General features: G+C 37.9%; 1 protein-coding gene across 1 annotated transcript in view; it reads left to right on the top strand.

Annotated features, from left to right (window-relative positions):
• DISC1 (DISC1 scaffold protein) overlaps positions 1-18,562 on the top strand; it is a 360,091-nt gene that overhangs the window by 133,507 nt on the left and 208,022 nt on the right. The window contains exon 9 of the mRNA XM_008268257.5: positions 3,058-3,246. Coding sequence (XP_008266479.2) covers positions 3,058-3,246 — 189 coding nt within the window. The remainder of the gene's footprint in view (positions 1-3,057; positions 3,247-18,562) is intronic.

An 18,562-nucleotide genomic window follows, 5' to 3' on the forward strand; every position in this document is an offset into this window, starting at 1 on the left:
CGGCCATTGGAGGGTGAACCAGTGGGCAAAGGAAGACCTTTCTCTCTGTCTCTCTCTCTCACTGTCCACTCTGCCTGTCAAAAAAAAAAAAATTGATCTCCCTCTCTTTATCACTCTTCCTTTCAAATAAATAAATGCATCTTTAAAAAAGAAGAAGTTGATCTGGGACTCAAATTCAGGCACTCTGACATGGGATGTGTGTATCCCATGTGGCATCTTTCCTGCTGTGACAAATGTCTGAACTCAACCATTTAAAAAAAGTTTTCACCAGAGCTCTTGCATGCATTTCTTCAAGTTTATCCCTGAGTATTTTGAGCTATAAAATATTTTTTCTAGTAGTTCATTGTTGATACTTAGACAATTGATTTTTGTACATTGATCGTGTATCTTATAACCTTGTTACAGTCAATGAGTCATATGTTTTTTTCTGTGCTTTACACAATTTCTTCTTTATTTTTCCAACCTCCTATTATTTAGGTGTTGTTACAGTCATAATTTATAATAATTTTTTCCCAGAACTGGTAATCTTTTTGCTCTACTTCCAACAACTTGAATAACACAGGGGTCTAATGCCAAGGCTCAGTCCCTGTCTGCCTCACTTTGACATTTAGATATTTGAGCAATACCTTGTGGCTATTCTGGGTTCCACTGGGACATTGTTTATGTCATTATGTTTCACAGCAAATGATTTAGCCAATAGAACCCCTAAAACATACAAAATATGTAAAGTGATAAAAAAAAAAGACTAGTGATTTTTCAGATTTAAAAAGGATAGTCACAGCTCAGTTCACAATTGCAAAGACATAGAATCAACCCAAATGCCTTTCAACTGAAGACTGGATAAAGAAATTATAGGATATGTATACTATGGAATAATACACAGCAGTAAAAAAAAAAGTCCAGTAATTTGCCACAAAATGGATGAAACTGGAAAATATCATACTTAGTGAAATAAACCAGTTCCTTTTTTACTTTACTTTTTTTTTTTTTTGGACAGGCAGAGTGGCCAATGAGAGAGAGAGAGACAGAAAGAAAGGTCTTCCTTTACCATTGGTTCACCCTCCAATGGCCGCTGCGGCTGGTGCGCTGTGGCTGGTGCACCGTGCTGATTCGAAGCCAGGAGCCAGGTGCTTCTCCTGGTCTCTGATGCAGGTGCAGGGCCCAAGCACCTGGGCCATTCTCCACTGCACTCCCGGGCCACAGCAGAGAGCTGGCCTGGAAGAGGGGCAACTGGGACAGAATCCGGTGCCCTGACCAGGACTAGAACCCGGTTTGCCGGCGCCGCAGGTGGAGGATTAGCCTATTGAGCCGTGGCGCCGGCCTGAAATAAACCAGTTCCAAAGAGACAAATCCTATGTGTTTTCCCTGACCTGTGATAACTAATAGAGCACCTAAAAGGCAAGATGTAGAAATGAAATTGAAACTTTGAGAAGCAATGACTTTGAACAGCCCTTCTCTTGACTGTTGAGGAACAGCTTTTTATTTTTATCTTTTCTTTATAATATTTTCCATATCTTTTTCTTTCATATGAATCATTGAGCTCTTTACTTAACATAGAATTAACCATATATGTATAAAATTTATTGAAAATAGATCTTAGTAAAGAATAAGAGTGAGAGTAAGAAAGGGAACAGGAAGGAGAGTGGGAAGTGGGCACAGAGTGAAGAATTACCAAGATCCTAAGGTTGTAATTATGAAGTGTATGTTGTTCGTATCTGCGAAATAGTATAGTCCTACATACATTCCCATGGGCTTATTTCTAAGGGCCGTGGGATCCCAAAGTCCCTGAAGTTGGCTGGTAAAAATAGCAGTTTAAATGTTATAAAGATCACATGGATAGGATTAAGTGGTAAAGTGACCATATAGATAAGATCAAGTGTTAAAATAATCATATAAGTAGAACTAAGTGTTTGGAAATAATAGAATTAAAATGGAGTAAAGGCTCCAACATGGGAAGCAGTCCACACAGCAGACTCATAGAATGAAAATTGCTTTAAGTAGCACTCTGACCTCAGAATTGGCCCTTAAGGCATTCTGGTCTGGCTGGGAAGCCCAGGAGAAGCACTTCAGGCATGGAAAGCCAAGACACTCTGGCAAAAAAAGTGTCCTATATAAAGGACCTCTGTGGGTGAGACCCAAGTGGAAAGAAGTGGCCACCAGAGAAGGATGTACTTTTCTCTGAAGAGAGGAGAGAACTTTACTTTGCTTATGGCCTTGTTGTGAGCTAGTGGATCCAAAAGGCTTCTACAACTGAGGCAGCTCATGTCAACAGCCTTGGCTGATCACTGATGTCATATATGAGAGTGTTATTTGTTAAATAAACAAGAGTCACTATGCACTAACTTCCTACGCAGGACCTCTGTCCCCAAAGAGTTGTATCATGAGACTTAATGGTAAAACTTGTTCTCAAGAATAACTTCCTTTTAGTGTATTAAGTGGAGGGTGTTATGTCTCATAAGTTATAGTTATGTCTAAGAGCTTGCAAAAGATGCATCATCCTTGGGTCCTTCTTTAAAGACAATTAAATTTCTAAAAGGAAAGAAGGTGGAGGAAGGAAGGGAAAACAGGAAGGGGGGAAAAGTGAAATCACCTTCAAGAAGCAATCACATAGAACAGCTCTTGTCTAGACTGTGGAGGAACAGTTTTTTTTTAGTTCCTTCCTTCCTTCCTTCCTTCCTTCCTTCCTTCCTTCCTTCCTTCCTTTCTTCCTTTCTTCCTTTCTTCCTTTCTTCCTTTCTTCCTTTTTCTTCTTCTTTCTCGGACTAAACAGGAGAGGGAGAAGGAAGTGGGGGAGAGTGAGTAGAAGGTCAGGTACGGTGAGAAGAATTACTGTGTTCCTAATGTTGTATTTATGAGATACATACCCAAAAAACCCACAAAAAGGGATAATGCTCATTTTTCCACATTTTCCCAGAGAGCACTGTTAGGGAAGTTACAAAGTTCCCAGCTGCAGTTCCTCTACCTGTGCTGAGTGGACGTCAGCTGCTGCTCAGCCTTCCATATTTGCATGTGCAGTAAAGCATCTCTTCCCTCCTTCTCTCCCACAATGTGCCATAGGAAACCACTTCTGTATAGCTAAGGACCTCATGGAGGAAATTAGATTGTTAGCAACAGAGAGAGACGTGCTGGAGGGAGTCCTCAACAAGCTGTTGATGCTGAGTTCCAGGAATGTCCAAAAGTTGAGAAAACTTAAAGAAGATTACACCAGACTGAGCAGAGAACTAGAGCACCTGGAAACTGCCTATGGTGAGTAGTGCACAACCGTTGCCTGGTGAAGTATTGATGATATTGATCGTGTTGTGTGACCCTCTGTGCTCCAAGTGAATGTCATGTCGAGGACATTGCAGAGCACGCATCACTTTCCCAGGGGACATTTTCAGCAGGAGCCTTGCAAATGATGGGATTACTTGTCAGCTTTTGTTCTGGTATTCAAATGTGACATCTTTTCTTTTTCTGTCTTAACCCTCTACCCTCCATTTGCTAATGTCTTTGTGATTTTTAGAGCAATTTCTCTCTTGGCACAGGTCTGGAGCATTTTGTTTATTTGATAATTATCTCCCTTTTGTTTCTCAGCTCAGTCTGCTGTTTTGAGCAGACCAATGCAGGCTGATTCAGAAAACTGAGAAAAGACCATGAAGAGGGCTCTTGTGTGTGTGTGCATGTGTGTGTGTGTGCATGTGTGTTAGTTTGCATGCTTTTCTGAGAGCATCTTTCCCATGGAAGAGTGGTGTTGCAGATGAAGTACTCTTGTGTTCTTCTTTGTTTTAGTTATTAAGGGTAACTGAAATCATCTCGAGAAGTGCAGCCTATAGGATTGTCTCAGAAGATGACTATTCATTCCAAATTGAGATAAAAATGTATTTCTTCAAAAACTGTAAAGAATTCTTGATAATTTATTTTCTAGTATATATACAGTGAAATCATTAGGAGCAAATTCAGATTTAAAATGTTACATGCTGGAACTTGTTTGTGTATCAGTGAAATGAGAAGAAGAACATGCCTTACAGGCAGATTAAATGATGCACATGTGTTTGTATGTGTGTGTCCTCTATTCCCCCTTCTGTTCTATTGAAGTTGCTGGAGGATAGCAGTCATATATAGCACATCATAGTCACTCCTTGAATGTTTTTACTGGAGAATGGAAGAAACATAAATGTGTGAATAGCAATATTTACAAGGAGTGCTTATTTAAAAAGAAATATTAAAGGAATTGGGAAGTAGAGAGTTATTAAGAGCCAGATTTAAAAGAGCTTATTTAAAAATATTTCACAAGTTAAAATAAGTGAGGATTAGTGTTTAAAAACCAAATAATGAAATATAAACTTGCAATCAGTAGTTACATGTGTCATTTGGGTAATAAATAAATTTTATTTTGAAGACTTACCAGATTATATAGCAAGGTTGCTTCACAAAGTATCTTGAATCAAAGATAGCAAGTCCCACGGTTATTGTGCCTTCTTAGCAGTGAACACTCCTAGGTTGGCTCCATAACTCAGAGTTGGTCTTTTTTCTTTTTAAGATTTGTTTGTTTTTTTTGAAACTCAGAGTTACAGAGAGAAAGGGAGAGACACAGTGAGATCTTCATCTGCTGGTTCCCTACCTAAGTGGCTGCAACAGCCAGGTCTGAGCTAGGCTGAAACCGGGAGCCTTCTGGGTCTCCCACGTGGGTGTCAGGGGCCCAAGCAGTTGAGTCATCTTCCCTTGCTTTTCCCAGAGAATGAGCAGGGAGCTAGATCAGAAGCGGAGCAGCTGGGACACAATTGGTGCCCATATGGGATGCCAGCACTGCAGATGGAAGCTTTACCTGTAAGGCCACAATGCCGGCCCCTGGTCTTTTCTCTTTTCAATTTTTTGATAAAGGTCTGTTTTTTACCAAATATGAACTTAGAGACTCTACATTTGAGCCTAAAAACAGTGGTTCCTGGGAATGATGACATATCCCTTGAAGACATGCCAGCCTGGTTCATGAGGTCATATAGGAATGAGCGTTGTCCCTTGTAAGTGAATTTTTGCTATACATTTCTAATTTTTAAAATTTTTTTTGTTCTACTTAATACTATCAGTTTAACTCTTTAATTAACACACAATAATTCTTAGGTGTTTAAATTTAACTGAAAAGTGTTCCCTGTTAAATATGAGTGGGAATAAGAGAGGGTGGAGATGTACAGTTTGGCACATGCTCAAGCTGACTTGCCCCAAACGGTAGAGTTAGAAATGTGCCAGGGGATTCCAACTCAGTCTCATCAAGGTGGCATGTACCAATGCCATCTCTCTAGTCAAAGTGATCAGTTTCAGTTCATAATTAACCATAATGATAGGATTAAGAGTCAAAGGGATCACCTAAACAAGACTAGTGTCTGCTAATACTAACTGATAGAATTAAAAAGAAGAGAATGATCCAACGTGGGCAGCGGGATACACAGCAGACTCATAGAATGGCAGATGTCCTAAGCAGCACTCTGGCCTCAGAATCAGCCTTTAAGGCATTCAGATCTGGCTAAAAAGCCCATAAGAGTATTTCAAGCATGGAAAGCCAAGACACTGTGGCAAAACAAAAACAAAAACAAAAACAACCAAAAACTAAATGAAAGATCTGTGAGTGAGAACCTAGTGGAAAGAACAGGCCATCAAAGAAGGAGGTACCTTTCTCTGAAGGAAGGAGAGAATTTCCACTTTGACAATGGCCTTATCTAAATAACACTGGAGTTGGCAAACTCAAGAGGCTTCCATAGCCTTGGCAGCTCATGACAAGAGCCTCGGGTGATTACTGATACCATAAACAAGAGTGTCAATTGATAAATCAACAACAGGAGTCACTGTGCACTTACTCCTCATGTAGGATATCTGTCCTTCTGTTCTTAATGTGTTGTACTATGTGAATTAACAGCATAACTAGTACTCAAACAGTACTTTACACTTTGTGTTTCTGTGTGGGTGCAAACTGTTGAAATTTTTACTTAGTATATACTAAATTGATCTTCTGTATATAAAGATAATTGAAAATGAATCTTGATGTGAATGGAAGGGGAGAGAGAGCAGGAGATGAGATGGTTGCGGGTGGGAGGGAGGTTATGGAGGGAAAAACCACTGTAATCCAAAAGCTGTACTTTGGAAATTTATATTTATTAAATAAAAGTTAAAAAAATAAAAAGTATATAAATATATAGAAATATCAGTTTAAAAAATTTTATTTAAAAGGTAGAATGACAGAGACACGGACAGAGAAGAGAGAAATGTATCTCTTGTCCAGTGGCCCCAAATTTTGCAATAATCATGGCTAAACCAGGCCAAAACTGACAGGTCTCTATATCTGAGCCATCTTCTGCTTCCTTCCAGGACATGTTATTGGGAAGCTGGATCAGAAGCAGGGTGGCCAGGCCTCAAACGGGCACTCCAATATGGGAATGCAGACATTCCATGAGGAAGTGTAGCCTGTACCACAGCCACGCCCACTCGGATAGATTTTTTAAAAATTTACAAACAGTGGAGACTATGAAATTTCTCCTGTTATGATCATGTATGTTAAGGCGCAAGATGGGGGGATATAATTAAGAATAAAGAAGATGTGAACAAATTTAATCTTTGTAGTACAGCAATATTTTCAATTGAATAGTTAAGCTCTTCATAGTCATTAATATGTCTTTTTTAAAAATGACAGCACAGTATTTTCTGAATCTCATCATTGTCACTTCACTAGATATTTTCAAAATGATGAATAAAACATAAACAAATGGAATGAGAGATGGTTACCATGGATGATTCTAAATTGCAGTTGGCTTGTTACTGTTGTGCAGGTTCTCTAAATGTTTTATATTTGGAATTTGCTGGATCAGCTGAATAGAAATTCCTATATGTTGATTTTTGTATGCTTTATGCTGAAACTAATTTTTAATGAAACTGAGGTGACTTGGCTATGTATGAACCAAATTAATAGGCCTGTGTTGGTGAAAATGTGCGAATCAAATTTCCAAAAAATAAAATAGGAATTCCTAGCTAAATTGAAGCTTTGATCTATTAAAACTTAAGAACATTAGGGCAAAGTCTGTGTTCAACTATTTTCAGATTTTGAAAGAAAATGAGAAAGAGCTGTGTTCAAGTGTAGAGCATATGTGTGTACATCCCCATGTAGGTCCCATGATTCTTTTTCAGTCTTAGACAAGCCATTGTAAAATGAAACTGTGTTTAAGAGGACGACTATGTAGTGCTTGTTGAAAAGAACAATGTTTTCATTTCAGTCCACGGCTGCTGAATGCAGCTTTCAGGGGAAAAGTGAATTCAGGGACAGTGAGCAGGCCTGGTTGTCAGACTCTTCCGTTCTTTGACCCACACTAGGTGACATTGATCTAAAGGTGGCTGACCCAGACACAGGTCTGTCCAGGTGCAGTTGAAGGGACAAGGAAGGAAGACAGCATGCTTTTAAGTGCCCTTTACAGTCTGCACACACTTCTTTAACTGCCATATCCCTGTCTACATAACCTTTTCATCCCCACAGCTAATTGCAAGGGGGGAGGAGAGGTACACTGCCCTTATCTTGGGGAGCCATGTGACCCTCTGAAGTCCAAAGTTCTTTATAGCAGAGGGGGAGATTTGCATTCTGGGGGAACAATTAGCCTTGACCCTTATACAAGGGGGAGTCATTGACATAAAGTGTATCTCTAAGGACCCACCTGAGATGAGTGTGCCCTACTGACCACTTACTTCAGTATCACTGTGTTCCACATCTCCGGCTAGAGGGAGACTCCACTGGGATCCGGGCAGCCACTTTATGTTGTATTGTGTTGTTCAGGATCACCATGGTGTCTTTTAAAATAGTGAGAGTACCATAAATATTTGTTCATTTGCTGGAATCAGATGTGAAAATGAAACATTACTCCTTTCTTCACTTGGGATTTCAGATCCAGACCTTGAGGCTTCTGTTTAATTATTCATTTTCCAATGTTATGAGAGCAGTGTTTGAGTTTGGCCCCTGCTCCTGGAGCATGCCTGTGTTCTCTGGGATACTCAGAGTGGGATGTCAGCAGACAGAACAATGTGGTGTCAGAAAACGGACTGAAATGTGTCAACTACTCAAGGGCAAAGGCCCACAGACATCACCGCAGAATCCACTGGTTTTCGTCATTGTAACACAGTTCATGAAGGGACAAGAAAGAAGTGTACTTTAGCTCCTCCTCTTCAGCTGCTCTTAAGATTTAAAGAGAACACATTTGAATTCTGACAATTTTAAATACAGCTGAAATGGAATGAAAAGCTCAATCTGTCTGCCACTCCTTGAATGCTTATGGAAATTAACTGTAAACCTTTAATTATTGTGGATTTCAGTATTTTTAAAGGAAGGTGGAATGAAGAAAAAATTGGTGACTTTTTTAGTTTGCTATACCTGCTTTTCAAAAAAAGGACAACTCTGAGATTTCTGTAACTGTTTTTCCATCCCTTGTGTATAAATTGGTAATCTGTATTGTACTTTATTAATATTATTGATTTCACACTGTAACTCAGATATAAAGGAAGCTGATGTCAAGGGGAGAGATTTAATCACAGAATCATCAGGGCTAGAATTTTAAATAGGACATTATTAGCATGTTAATGGATTTTCTCTCTTTCTGCCAGCTGCCTGAGCAGAAAGACACTGCAGATGTAGCTCTGACGTCTGGCTGGATCTGTGGCCTCCTGAGCTATCAGGAATCTGTATAGGGAATCCTTAAGCTATTTAAAGGGAGTTTTCAATGGAAATCTCAAATAACAGGATCTCATTTTTTTCTGGTGACAGTGGATGATTGTGTCCAGATTTAACTCATTTGGCGTTTCAATGAGATAGTGGGGAGTAGAAAATAGATAAGGTACAATTTAAAGATAATAAATCTGGAGTGGAAGCCACTTTCCAAAAACGGTTTGAAGCCCAGTACATTTGCTTTAGATTAGAAAGGCCATATGTCTACACTGACAAGATCCTGCTTTTATTTTTGGACTAGCTTACAATTTTTGAACTTGAAATGTGTAGGGAGATTGTTTCTTAACTCTGAGCTTCACAGATGTAGCACCTTTCAGATGTTCACTGCATACCTGGTAAGAAAAGGCTTTTGGTGTAGAGATTCTGGTGCTGTAAGTTGTGCAGATAAAGGCACTAAATCTCATTCCACGCACACTGGATTTATTTGGGAAAAAGCTTCTGAGATAAATTAGAACCCAGAAATAAAGTCTGTGAGCTTCTTTCTGTTGGTGCAGGAAGGGAAGAAATGGAGAACTGGAAGCATAACCATCACACAGATATAACAACAAAGTTAACAACTAAAAGCAGAATTTAAAAATAGAAGAAATACTAATGACAGATGTTAATTGTTTTGCTTGAAAAATCATGTGACAAAGAGCTTCCTAGAAACCAATGCAAAAAAAATATCATCCATCCATCTTCCTCAAAGTGACTTGAAAAGCATTAAGTTTTTAGGGAATACAGAATGCTAACTTGTTAAAGGAAATATTCTTGAAAGCACAGTGGATATCCACATGAACAGATTTATAGTATATGCAAAAGCACTTTTCATATGGCTGTTACCACAGTAATATGGGGAAAATGTCAGAGCATGCCTTCAAACTGGGAATTCAAGGATAGAGTAGGAAATGGTACACAAATATTATATATATAGATAAAAATATTTTGCCACAAATATCCAATTTTCAACATTTTAAGGGGTCTTTGTTAATATTTATTTATTTGAAAGAGTTACACAGAGAGAGGAGAGGCAGAGTCAGAGAGAGAGTCTTCCATTCACTGGTTCACTCCCCAGTTGGCCGCAATGGCCAGAGAGGTGCCAATCTGAAGCCAGGAGCCAGGAGCTTCTTCCGGGTCTGCCTTGTGGTTGCAGGGGCCCAAGGACTTGGGCGATCTTCTACTGCTTTCCCAGGCCATAGCAGAGAGCTGGATTGGAAGTGGAGCACCCAGGTCTCAAAACGGCATTCATATGAGATGCTAGCACTGAAGGTAGTGGCTTTACCTGCTATGCCACAGCGCCAGCTAAGGGGTCATTTTAAGAGCCCCCAAATTTTAAAGTACATTGTATGAAAGTGTAATACCATATGGATGAATTAGTAAGGGCTTGAACTAATGAAGTTTAAATACAACATCTTCCAGTGATCTGACATGATTCAAACAGGAAATTTAGAACATAGAAGAGTAGATAGACAGCATAATCTACAGAACCACCAAGTGTCACATCTTCCCTCAGAGCCATTGCTAAGACCTGCACTTTGTGTGTTGAGGATCTTAGAGGACTATATGGGAAGTGTGTTTGTATCTGCCTTTCTCTACTGAGAATCTTTGGTTAGATTAAAATTTATACCAAATGGCATCTTTTGAAGGAAAATGTATTTTAAAAATTTCAAAATCTTTCAGCTTTTACATCTCTTATTATTTATCTTTGATTACCTATATCAAGATCTTAGTATCTTCACATTTTACAACTTCTTGCTTTTTTTCTTTCTAATCTTATCCTTTTATTACTATTAATATGATTATTTTTCTATAGCCATTTTTGCCTGTGATTTTCTAAACTTACAATTGGCAACTAGCTTTCTTCCTCTTTTATCAAGCAGTTGTGATAATTCTTTGGGAAACAATCTCCCTAAAGTGTAAAAAATATTCTCAGTTGAGTCTAAGTCCTCACACTTTTTAATCATCTACATAATAGCTGGCGTATATGAGGGTCAGTGAATGATCTTTGGAATTTTCTATCAGTTTCTTTCTATACCACACAGTAGAATCAGCTCTTAAAGTTTCATTTACAGCTATCCATCTACCCATCCATCCACCCAACCCTCCTTTCAGCAAGCATTTATTGAGCATGTGCAATGTTCCAGACATCTCATTAGGTCCTCACGATCCAGAGATGGATCAGATAATCCCTATGGCTTCTGAGCTCACCATTTCCTTCAGATCCCTCTGGGCCAATTCCTACAGTTCTATGCATACTTTGTTTATCTTTTTCTTACACTCAGCCACTTCTGTCCTGCTCCTATTTTTAGTTCATTTTCTGTTTCAAGCAACACAACACCATAGACTGGGTCAGATACAAAATAATGAGCTTTACTTTGGCTCATGGTTCTGACGATAGAGGGTTGAGAACCCACATCTATTGATGGCCTTAGTGCTGGCAGAGGCCCAAGGGGTTACAGGGCATCCCGAGGAGAGACATGGACTGTGTTGTGTTCATGTATGTATCTCTCTCTCTCCCTCTTCCTGTAAAGCAACCACGTTTTGTTGTCAAGCCCTTGAGTACCAAGCGCTGTGCCAAGGTTCTGCCTGCACCTAGTCATTGCATCCTCTGGACCATCTATGCGATATCCACCAGTCCAGTTGCCATTTTACAGCTCTAAACGTACAGCTTAGGATCACTTCTCAGCACTGCGAGGGGGCAGGGAGGACCTGGAATCTTTCTATCTGCAATTTTACCTTTGATATTGTTTTATGTCCTGTAGAAACGTGATTCCTAATGTGAGTCTGTACCCATCTCTCAATCTCACCACCTTACATAGATATCACATAGACTAATGATTACAAAAGTCTGGTAAAAATGATTTAGAATGCCCTGAAGAGAGGTAATTCTTTCTATGTCTGATGTTTTCATGTTCCTTCTCTGTATTTTGTGCCTGAAATTATGATGCGCTATCTGCAGTTTTACTATACTGCTGGATTATTTAACTTGATAAGAGGTATTATAGGTTATCACCCTTATGATATTATAACCCAAATTATTAGTTTTTGATGGGTAACAATGAGGAAAGTGGCAAGCTGCAATACAGCAGAAAGAAGTTAAATTCTAACAATTTAAATTATGGTAAAAATTGTTAATTTTAGAACACCTCTAACAAACTTTACAAGGAAATGTTCATGTTTCAGCTTCCTATTTGAAACTTCTTCAATGTCGGTGTTTTGCTTTGTATTCTTAAAAGCAAAGGCATTGATTCAGAATTCAATCCTTACTAAGTTCCTGGTAGAGAAGTAGTTGGAAGTCCTGTTTATCTATAGGAAGTCTTTAATCATTCTATTGATTACCAAGAATTCAAATTGCAAAATGTAATGGTATTCTTTCTAGGCTTCTTTTGGATGAATTTTTAAATTTTAATTAAATAAGGCAATGTTTAAAATGTTCTATAATTTGAGACTTTGATGAATGAAAGTTGACTTTTAAAAAGCTGAATCTAATTTTGTGAGGTTTTGCAGAATTAATTTTATCAGGGCTGCTTAAATACAGCATCTTTTATGCTGTCACAGTTTTTTTCAGTGATTGATTTTGTAAGAAATACCTTATTTTTTCCTCGGCATTGCATGAGTTATGACTTCCTACACATACCCTACCATTTTTACTACATACTTCCTCTTCTTTGAAGCCACCATCTGTTAGCAACCCAAGAGGAACAGAACTTACTTGAAAGATCATCATTTGTTGCTTGTTTGATTTTTTGTTTTCCTTGCCCTTGAAGGGAGAAGGTGTGCTGATGAACAGTTTTCCTACCTTGATTGTCTTATGAAACTAGTGATGGTTGCAATGAGCCCATCCTACTTTGCACTGTTATTTTTTGCACTTGAGGATGACTATTCACGTTCCTTTCAGACCTCTATATTGTTTGGGGGAGGATTGGATCATCGGAGGGGTGGACAACTCTGAGTGAATGCATCGATATTTAATATTTATAGTCACAGTAGAAACCATCAAGCATTGCTTAAGGTCCTACCGACTTGGCATCATCAAAAATTTATGAATCGTGCAAGCTGATATGTCCCATGCCCACATGCTTATAGAAAGTAATTTTATTTTTCTTTTGATATTATAGTTTCTTTTTTTAAGATTTTTTTATTTGAAAGAGTTAGAGGGAGAGACAGATATATCTATCTATCTATCTATATCTATAGATAAATATCTATAGATATCTATAGATATCTAGATAGATAGATAGATAGATAGGTAGATAGATATAAAGAGAGAGAGAGAGGGAGGGAGGGAGGGAGGGAGGAAGGGAGGGAGGGAGAAATCTTCCTTCTGCTAATTCACTCCCCAAATGGTTGCAAGGGCCAGGCCAATGCCAGAACCAGGAACAACTTCTGGGTTGAAATGAGGGTGACTGAGGCTCAGGTCCTTAAACCATCTTCTGCTGCTTTCCCACACCATAAACAGGGATCTGGATCAGAAGTAGAGTAGGCAGAAAATGAACCAGCTACCCTATAGGGTACTGGCACCATAGGCAGCAGCTTAACCACTATGCCACAATGCTGGCTCCTTGACATTATACTTTTTAAAACTTTATAGCTCATTAATTAGTGATTACATACTCTTTGCTTCAATTTCATTATAAGTGAATTTTATTTGCCAAGAGGATGTTGAATTTTAGTTGTTTTAGCCTATTTTGTATATTTCTCTTTTCCATGTTTACTATGGCCACTTTACACTACATATGTAACCAAATATTATCTTCTCAATCTCCAAGAAAGAACCAAATGCCATTAATTTGTGTTTATAGGGTATACTCAATAAGAAGATATCAGTCTTATTTGTGCAAAGTGTCTGAAATCTTGAGCTTTTTGTAAGCCTGTGTAGATCCAGCGTTTGACTTATCCCTTTATACAATTATGTCAAATGAGACAATAAATTAGAATCTGACAAATGTTTGTTTACCCTTCTCTCAACCACATTTTTGTCAGAGACTAAGAGTGGTGACTGAATGCTAACACTATGTCTACCTAGAGAAGGTCATCAAACACAAATTCTCCAGTGGTCTGGAATCCTAGGAATTTGTCAGACTTCAGGGATGAAGTCATTTTTCCTATAGATTATAGAAGATTCCTGTGACATTGAAGCTATTGGAATTTCTGGAGTAATGGAGCTACTCTGGGATTAAGTATAATTTAAAAATACCATCAATGTAAAATAAAATTTTACACTGAATGCAAAATATCCTTCATATGACTTGCATGATTACAGTTCCCTTGTGCTTGCATCACATGCAGACTTTGAAGTGGACACTATTTGCTGTTCCTACACTTTACAGCTGACAGCATGATGTCATTTAATCCTTGCATCTGTACTTTGAGACAAAATTATTATTTGCATTGTATAGATGGTAAAACTGAGACTCATTGAGTTAAAATCTTGTTCAGCCCCTGTAGATGGGAATTGAAGAGCTGTATCAAGACTCATCTGACTTCATAATGTACTCTTCATCATACATTAACATTTTCTCTTGTTGCAACATAATCTTCCAGTTTAGTCTTTCTTATCTTTATATCATTCCAATAATCAGTTTACCATGATTTACTTATGTGTTCCCTTATATTGAGATGCTTAATGATCATTTCATGAATTTCTTTCTAGAGATAAAGTCTCAAGACTGGTGGTAATGTTCCAAAGACTATAGTCCTTTTTATGGCTTTACTGTACATTGACTTCAAAAGCATTATACCAATTTAATTTAACTAAAAACCCATCTATTCCAAAACTGGACATTATTTCTTTAAAAATCATTAGGATAATTATAGTACTGTATAATTTTTGCTTAGTTTTGCACATATTTCACTAATAAGCTGAACTTTTTTGTGCACTTATAATTCATTTCATTGTATATTAACATGTCTGTTATCCTTTTGTTTAATTTGGGAAAGGGAGTGGGACTTGATGTTTTCCTCTTCTAAAATAATAATTATTAATGACTTTTAAATTTGTGTATATTATAAAAATCACTATATAGAATGCTTAATAGTTGTCTAAAGAGTCAGGTGTTATGGTACAATGAGTTAGGCCATGATTTAGGATACCCTTATTCCATATCAGAGTGCTGCGTTGAGTCCTGTTACTGCACTTACAATCCAGCTTCCTGCTATTAGGCCTGGGAAGACAGTGGATGATGGCTCAACTACTTGGATTACAGCCACCCACATGAGAGACCCAAGTGGAGTTCCTGGCTACTGGCTTTGCCAGACCTAGCCTTCACTATTGTGGGTATTTGCAGAATGGACTAGCAGATGGAAAATGTCTTTATCTCTTTCTCTTTCTCCCTTTCAAAAAATAAATAATTTTTTAAAAATGGATCAAAATCCTACATTTGTGACCCAATCCATCAAACTACTAGAGAACATTGGGGAAACTCTGTAAGACCTTGGCATAGGCAAAGACTTCTTGAATAAGACCCCAGAAGCACTGGCAATCAAAGACAAAATTGATAAAATGGGATTACATCAAATTGAGAAGCTTCTGTACTACAAAAGAAACGCTCAGCAAAGTGAAGAGGCAACCAACAGAATGGGAGAAAATATTTGTAAACTGTGCAACTGGTAAAGGATTAATATCCAGACTCTATAAAGACCTCAAGAAATTCAACAACAAAACAAACAGCCCAGTTAAGAAATGGGCTAAGGACTTAAACAGACATTTTTCAAGTGAGAAAATTCAAATGGCTAACAGACATTTGAAAAATGCTCAGGATCACTAGGGAAATGCATATCAAAACTGCAATGATGTTTCACCTCATTCTGGTTAAAATAGCTTTAATACAGAAATCAACAAACAAAAATGCTGGCAAGGATAGGAGGAAAAAGGTACCCTAATCCACTGTTGGTGGGAATATAAACTGGTGCAGCCATTGTGGAAGACAGTATGTAGATACCTTAAAAATCTGAATATAGACCTACCATATGACCCACATCCCACTCCTGGGAATTTACAAAAAGGAAAAGAAGTCAGCATAAGAAATAGGTATCTATACCCCAATGTTTATAGCAGTGCAATTCACAATAGCTAAGATATGGAATCAGCATAGATGTTCATCATCTGATGACTGGATAAAGAAATCATGGTATAGATTCACTATGGAGTACTACTCAGCTGTAAAAAAAAAATGAAATCCTGTCTTTTGCAACAAAAAGGATGCAACTCGAATAAATTAAACAATAGTGAAATAGTCCCCCAAAGACAGATATTATGTTTTCCCTGATCTGGGGTAATTAATCGAGTACCTGAAGTGTAATGTGTTGGAGTGAAATGGACATTTTGAGATTAATTGATTGTTTACAGCCCTTGTCTCTACTGTTGAGGAACAGCAATTTTTTTTCTTCATACTATTTGTTGAACTTTTTACTTAGTGTAGGGTTTACCTTATGAGTATAAGGTAAACTGAAAATAGATCTTTGTGAAAATTATAGAGAGAATACAATAGGGAAGAAGAAGAAGGGCTGGGGCATGGGCAAAAGGGAGGGTAAGGTGGGAAGTATCACTATGTTCCTAAATCTGTATACATGAAATACATGAAACTTGTATACCTTAAATAAATTTTTTTAAATGGACACAGAACAGAAATATTTATAAACAATGGCAATGTATTAAGATAACAGTTTAGAATGAATTCTGAAACTTTTAAGGCATTAGGGCACAAATGATTTAACAAACAACATAGACAGGTCATCTCAAGTAAAGGCATTCCATTTCCACTATGCATTAATATTCATTGGACTTGGCCTTTTAAACAAATGTGATATACAGTCAAGTGTAGCAATTGGGATCTTGAAGCAATTTCACTTTTTTCAATAAATCTGTAGAATGCATAATTTTACTTTTTTCTCCACCATAAATATACGGAAGCTAGGAGACATGCAGTATCCTACTCATTACTTTTTCTTCAAAATGCATCTTGCATTGAATATTCCACTGGCTTTGACCTATTTGTTCAGTTTTATTTTATTTATTATTTCCCATTTTCTTAAACAAATCCATTAGAAAAACAATTCGTTTTCTTCCCCAAACATGCAGTTATTGTGTGGACTAATGGAAAGTGGCATCTATTAATGGTGCATGTGCCCAATGAAATTCCAGTCTGAGGGAGGGGTTCATTGAAATGGTAGATATACAGGTTGTCCCTTTCCTGGAAGGGTGCCAGACAGGATGACCTTTGAAACTGTCACCAGCTTTTTCATTCGTGTGAAAAACAGGCTCGAAACAGTTCCCTGCCCTTCTCTGTACAGACAGCACACAGCATTTGGTATTGACTCAGAGAGCCTTTTCCACTCATGATGTGTAATCACAAATCATAAGAAATTACTGCAATTAGGGCTTCAGGAAGGTGCTTTCTTGCCCATGCCAGTGGTTAGAAATCAGATACTACCTCATCTCCAACCATACCTTCCTTTGGTTTTTGGCTGCTCTCCGTTGGTTTCTATATTCTTTACTCAACCTCTGCAGTAGTCACGCCCTATCCACCATGCACCCATTCTACATTTCTTCCATGCTTCAGCCATTCTACTCGTCAGACCTGCTAAACTTTCCATCGTCTCCACAGGCTCACAATGAAGTCTGACTCGCCCTACCCACATCTCCCAGCGTCATCTGTCAAGACCCATGAACCCTCCTGTAAATACATCACATTGCCTCCCTGGACTCATATTTATAGTCAAAGTGTTTTTGTTCTCACCCTGCCTGGCAAGTGGCCTGATGCTGGGAACATAATCATTCTCCCTCCTTAATGTTCTATGATTATTCATTTCACTTTGCCATGTTTGATGAAGAAGCCTGAAGACTACAAATAAATGCTCTCATTGGTATTGAAAGGGTTTTATGCAATAAAAATTTAGAACACATTTTTTTTCCTCAGGAGCCCTGACATTAATATTCATCATGAGCCCCAAAGAAAAAGCTATTATATTTTAGCATAATGAAGTTTACCATATGTTTCAAAGTCACTTGCAATTGTGCTTCTCATAATGACAATTAGAAAGGTCATCTTGTCTTTCCAGGCACCATTAGATATATAAACCAGCTCATGGCTGTCACTATGAAATGTATTAGGGCACTGTGTGGAAATACAAGAGGGAGACATGATACTTGTTATCCAAAAGTGTAGCTATTCATATCTAATTACCAGACAAAAACATGCCTACTTTCTGGCCTTGGAGTATTCTCCTGTCTCTTCATTGATTAAATTTGTTGAGATCCCATGAAGTATAGAATATAACATGGTAGTGTCTAAAATATTGACAGAGAATTTTTATATTAAGAAATCTGGATGTTTATGAACTATATTTTTTCTGTCTCACTTGGAAAATTGACTATTTGTATTAAAATATAAAAACAATATTTAATTTTCTGTATGTGAACTTTGATGAAATAATAGGGAGAGGTAAGGAGTAGGAGCATGTGTCAGGATAACAAGGTTTTCTTATGGAAGTTGTAGTGGGATAAATGTACATTAGAACCAAAGCAGGTTGTTTTTGGAAGCCTGCAACACTCCATGGAAAGAGAACATGGGTCATGGGAACTGAGCCTGGAAGAAAATGGGTCTTAAACTAATGTAGGGATGATGAATTAGTTTGCCACAGCTGAAATATTAAGGTACATGTCCTCTGTATGAATACTGTTTAATTTTTAATTTTTTTATTTAACAAATTTTTAAATTTTGATTTGTTTGAAAGTAGAGTGACAGAAAGAGGTAGGAGATATTTTCAATCTATTGGTTTACTCCCCCAAATGCCCACATCGCCAGGGCTGAGCCAGACCTGAACCTGGAGGCTGGTACTTCATCCTCGTCTCCA

Source organism: Oryctolagus cuniculus, chromosome 13, assembly GCF_051225735.1.
Source record: "Oryctolagus cuniculus isolate XC-2025 breed Fujian yellow rabbit chromosome 13, ASM5122573v1, whole genome shotgun sequence".
Classification (NCBI taxonomy): Eukaryota; Metazoa; Chordata; class Mammalia; order Lagomorpha; family Leporidae; genus Oryctolagus; species Oryctolagus cuniculus.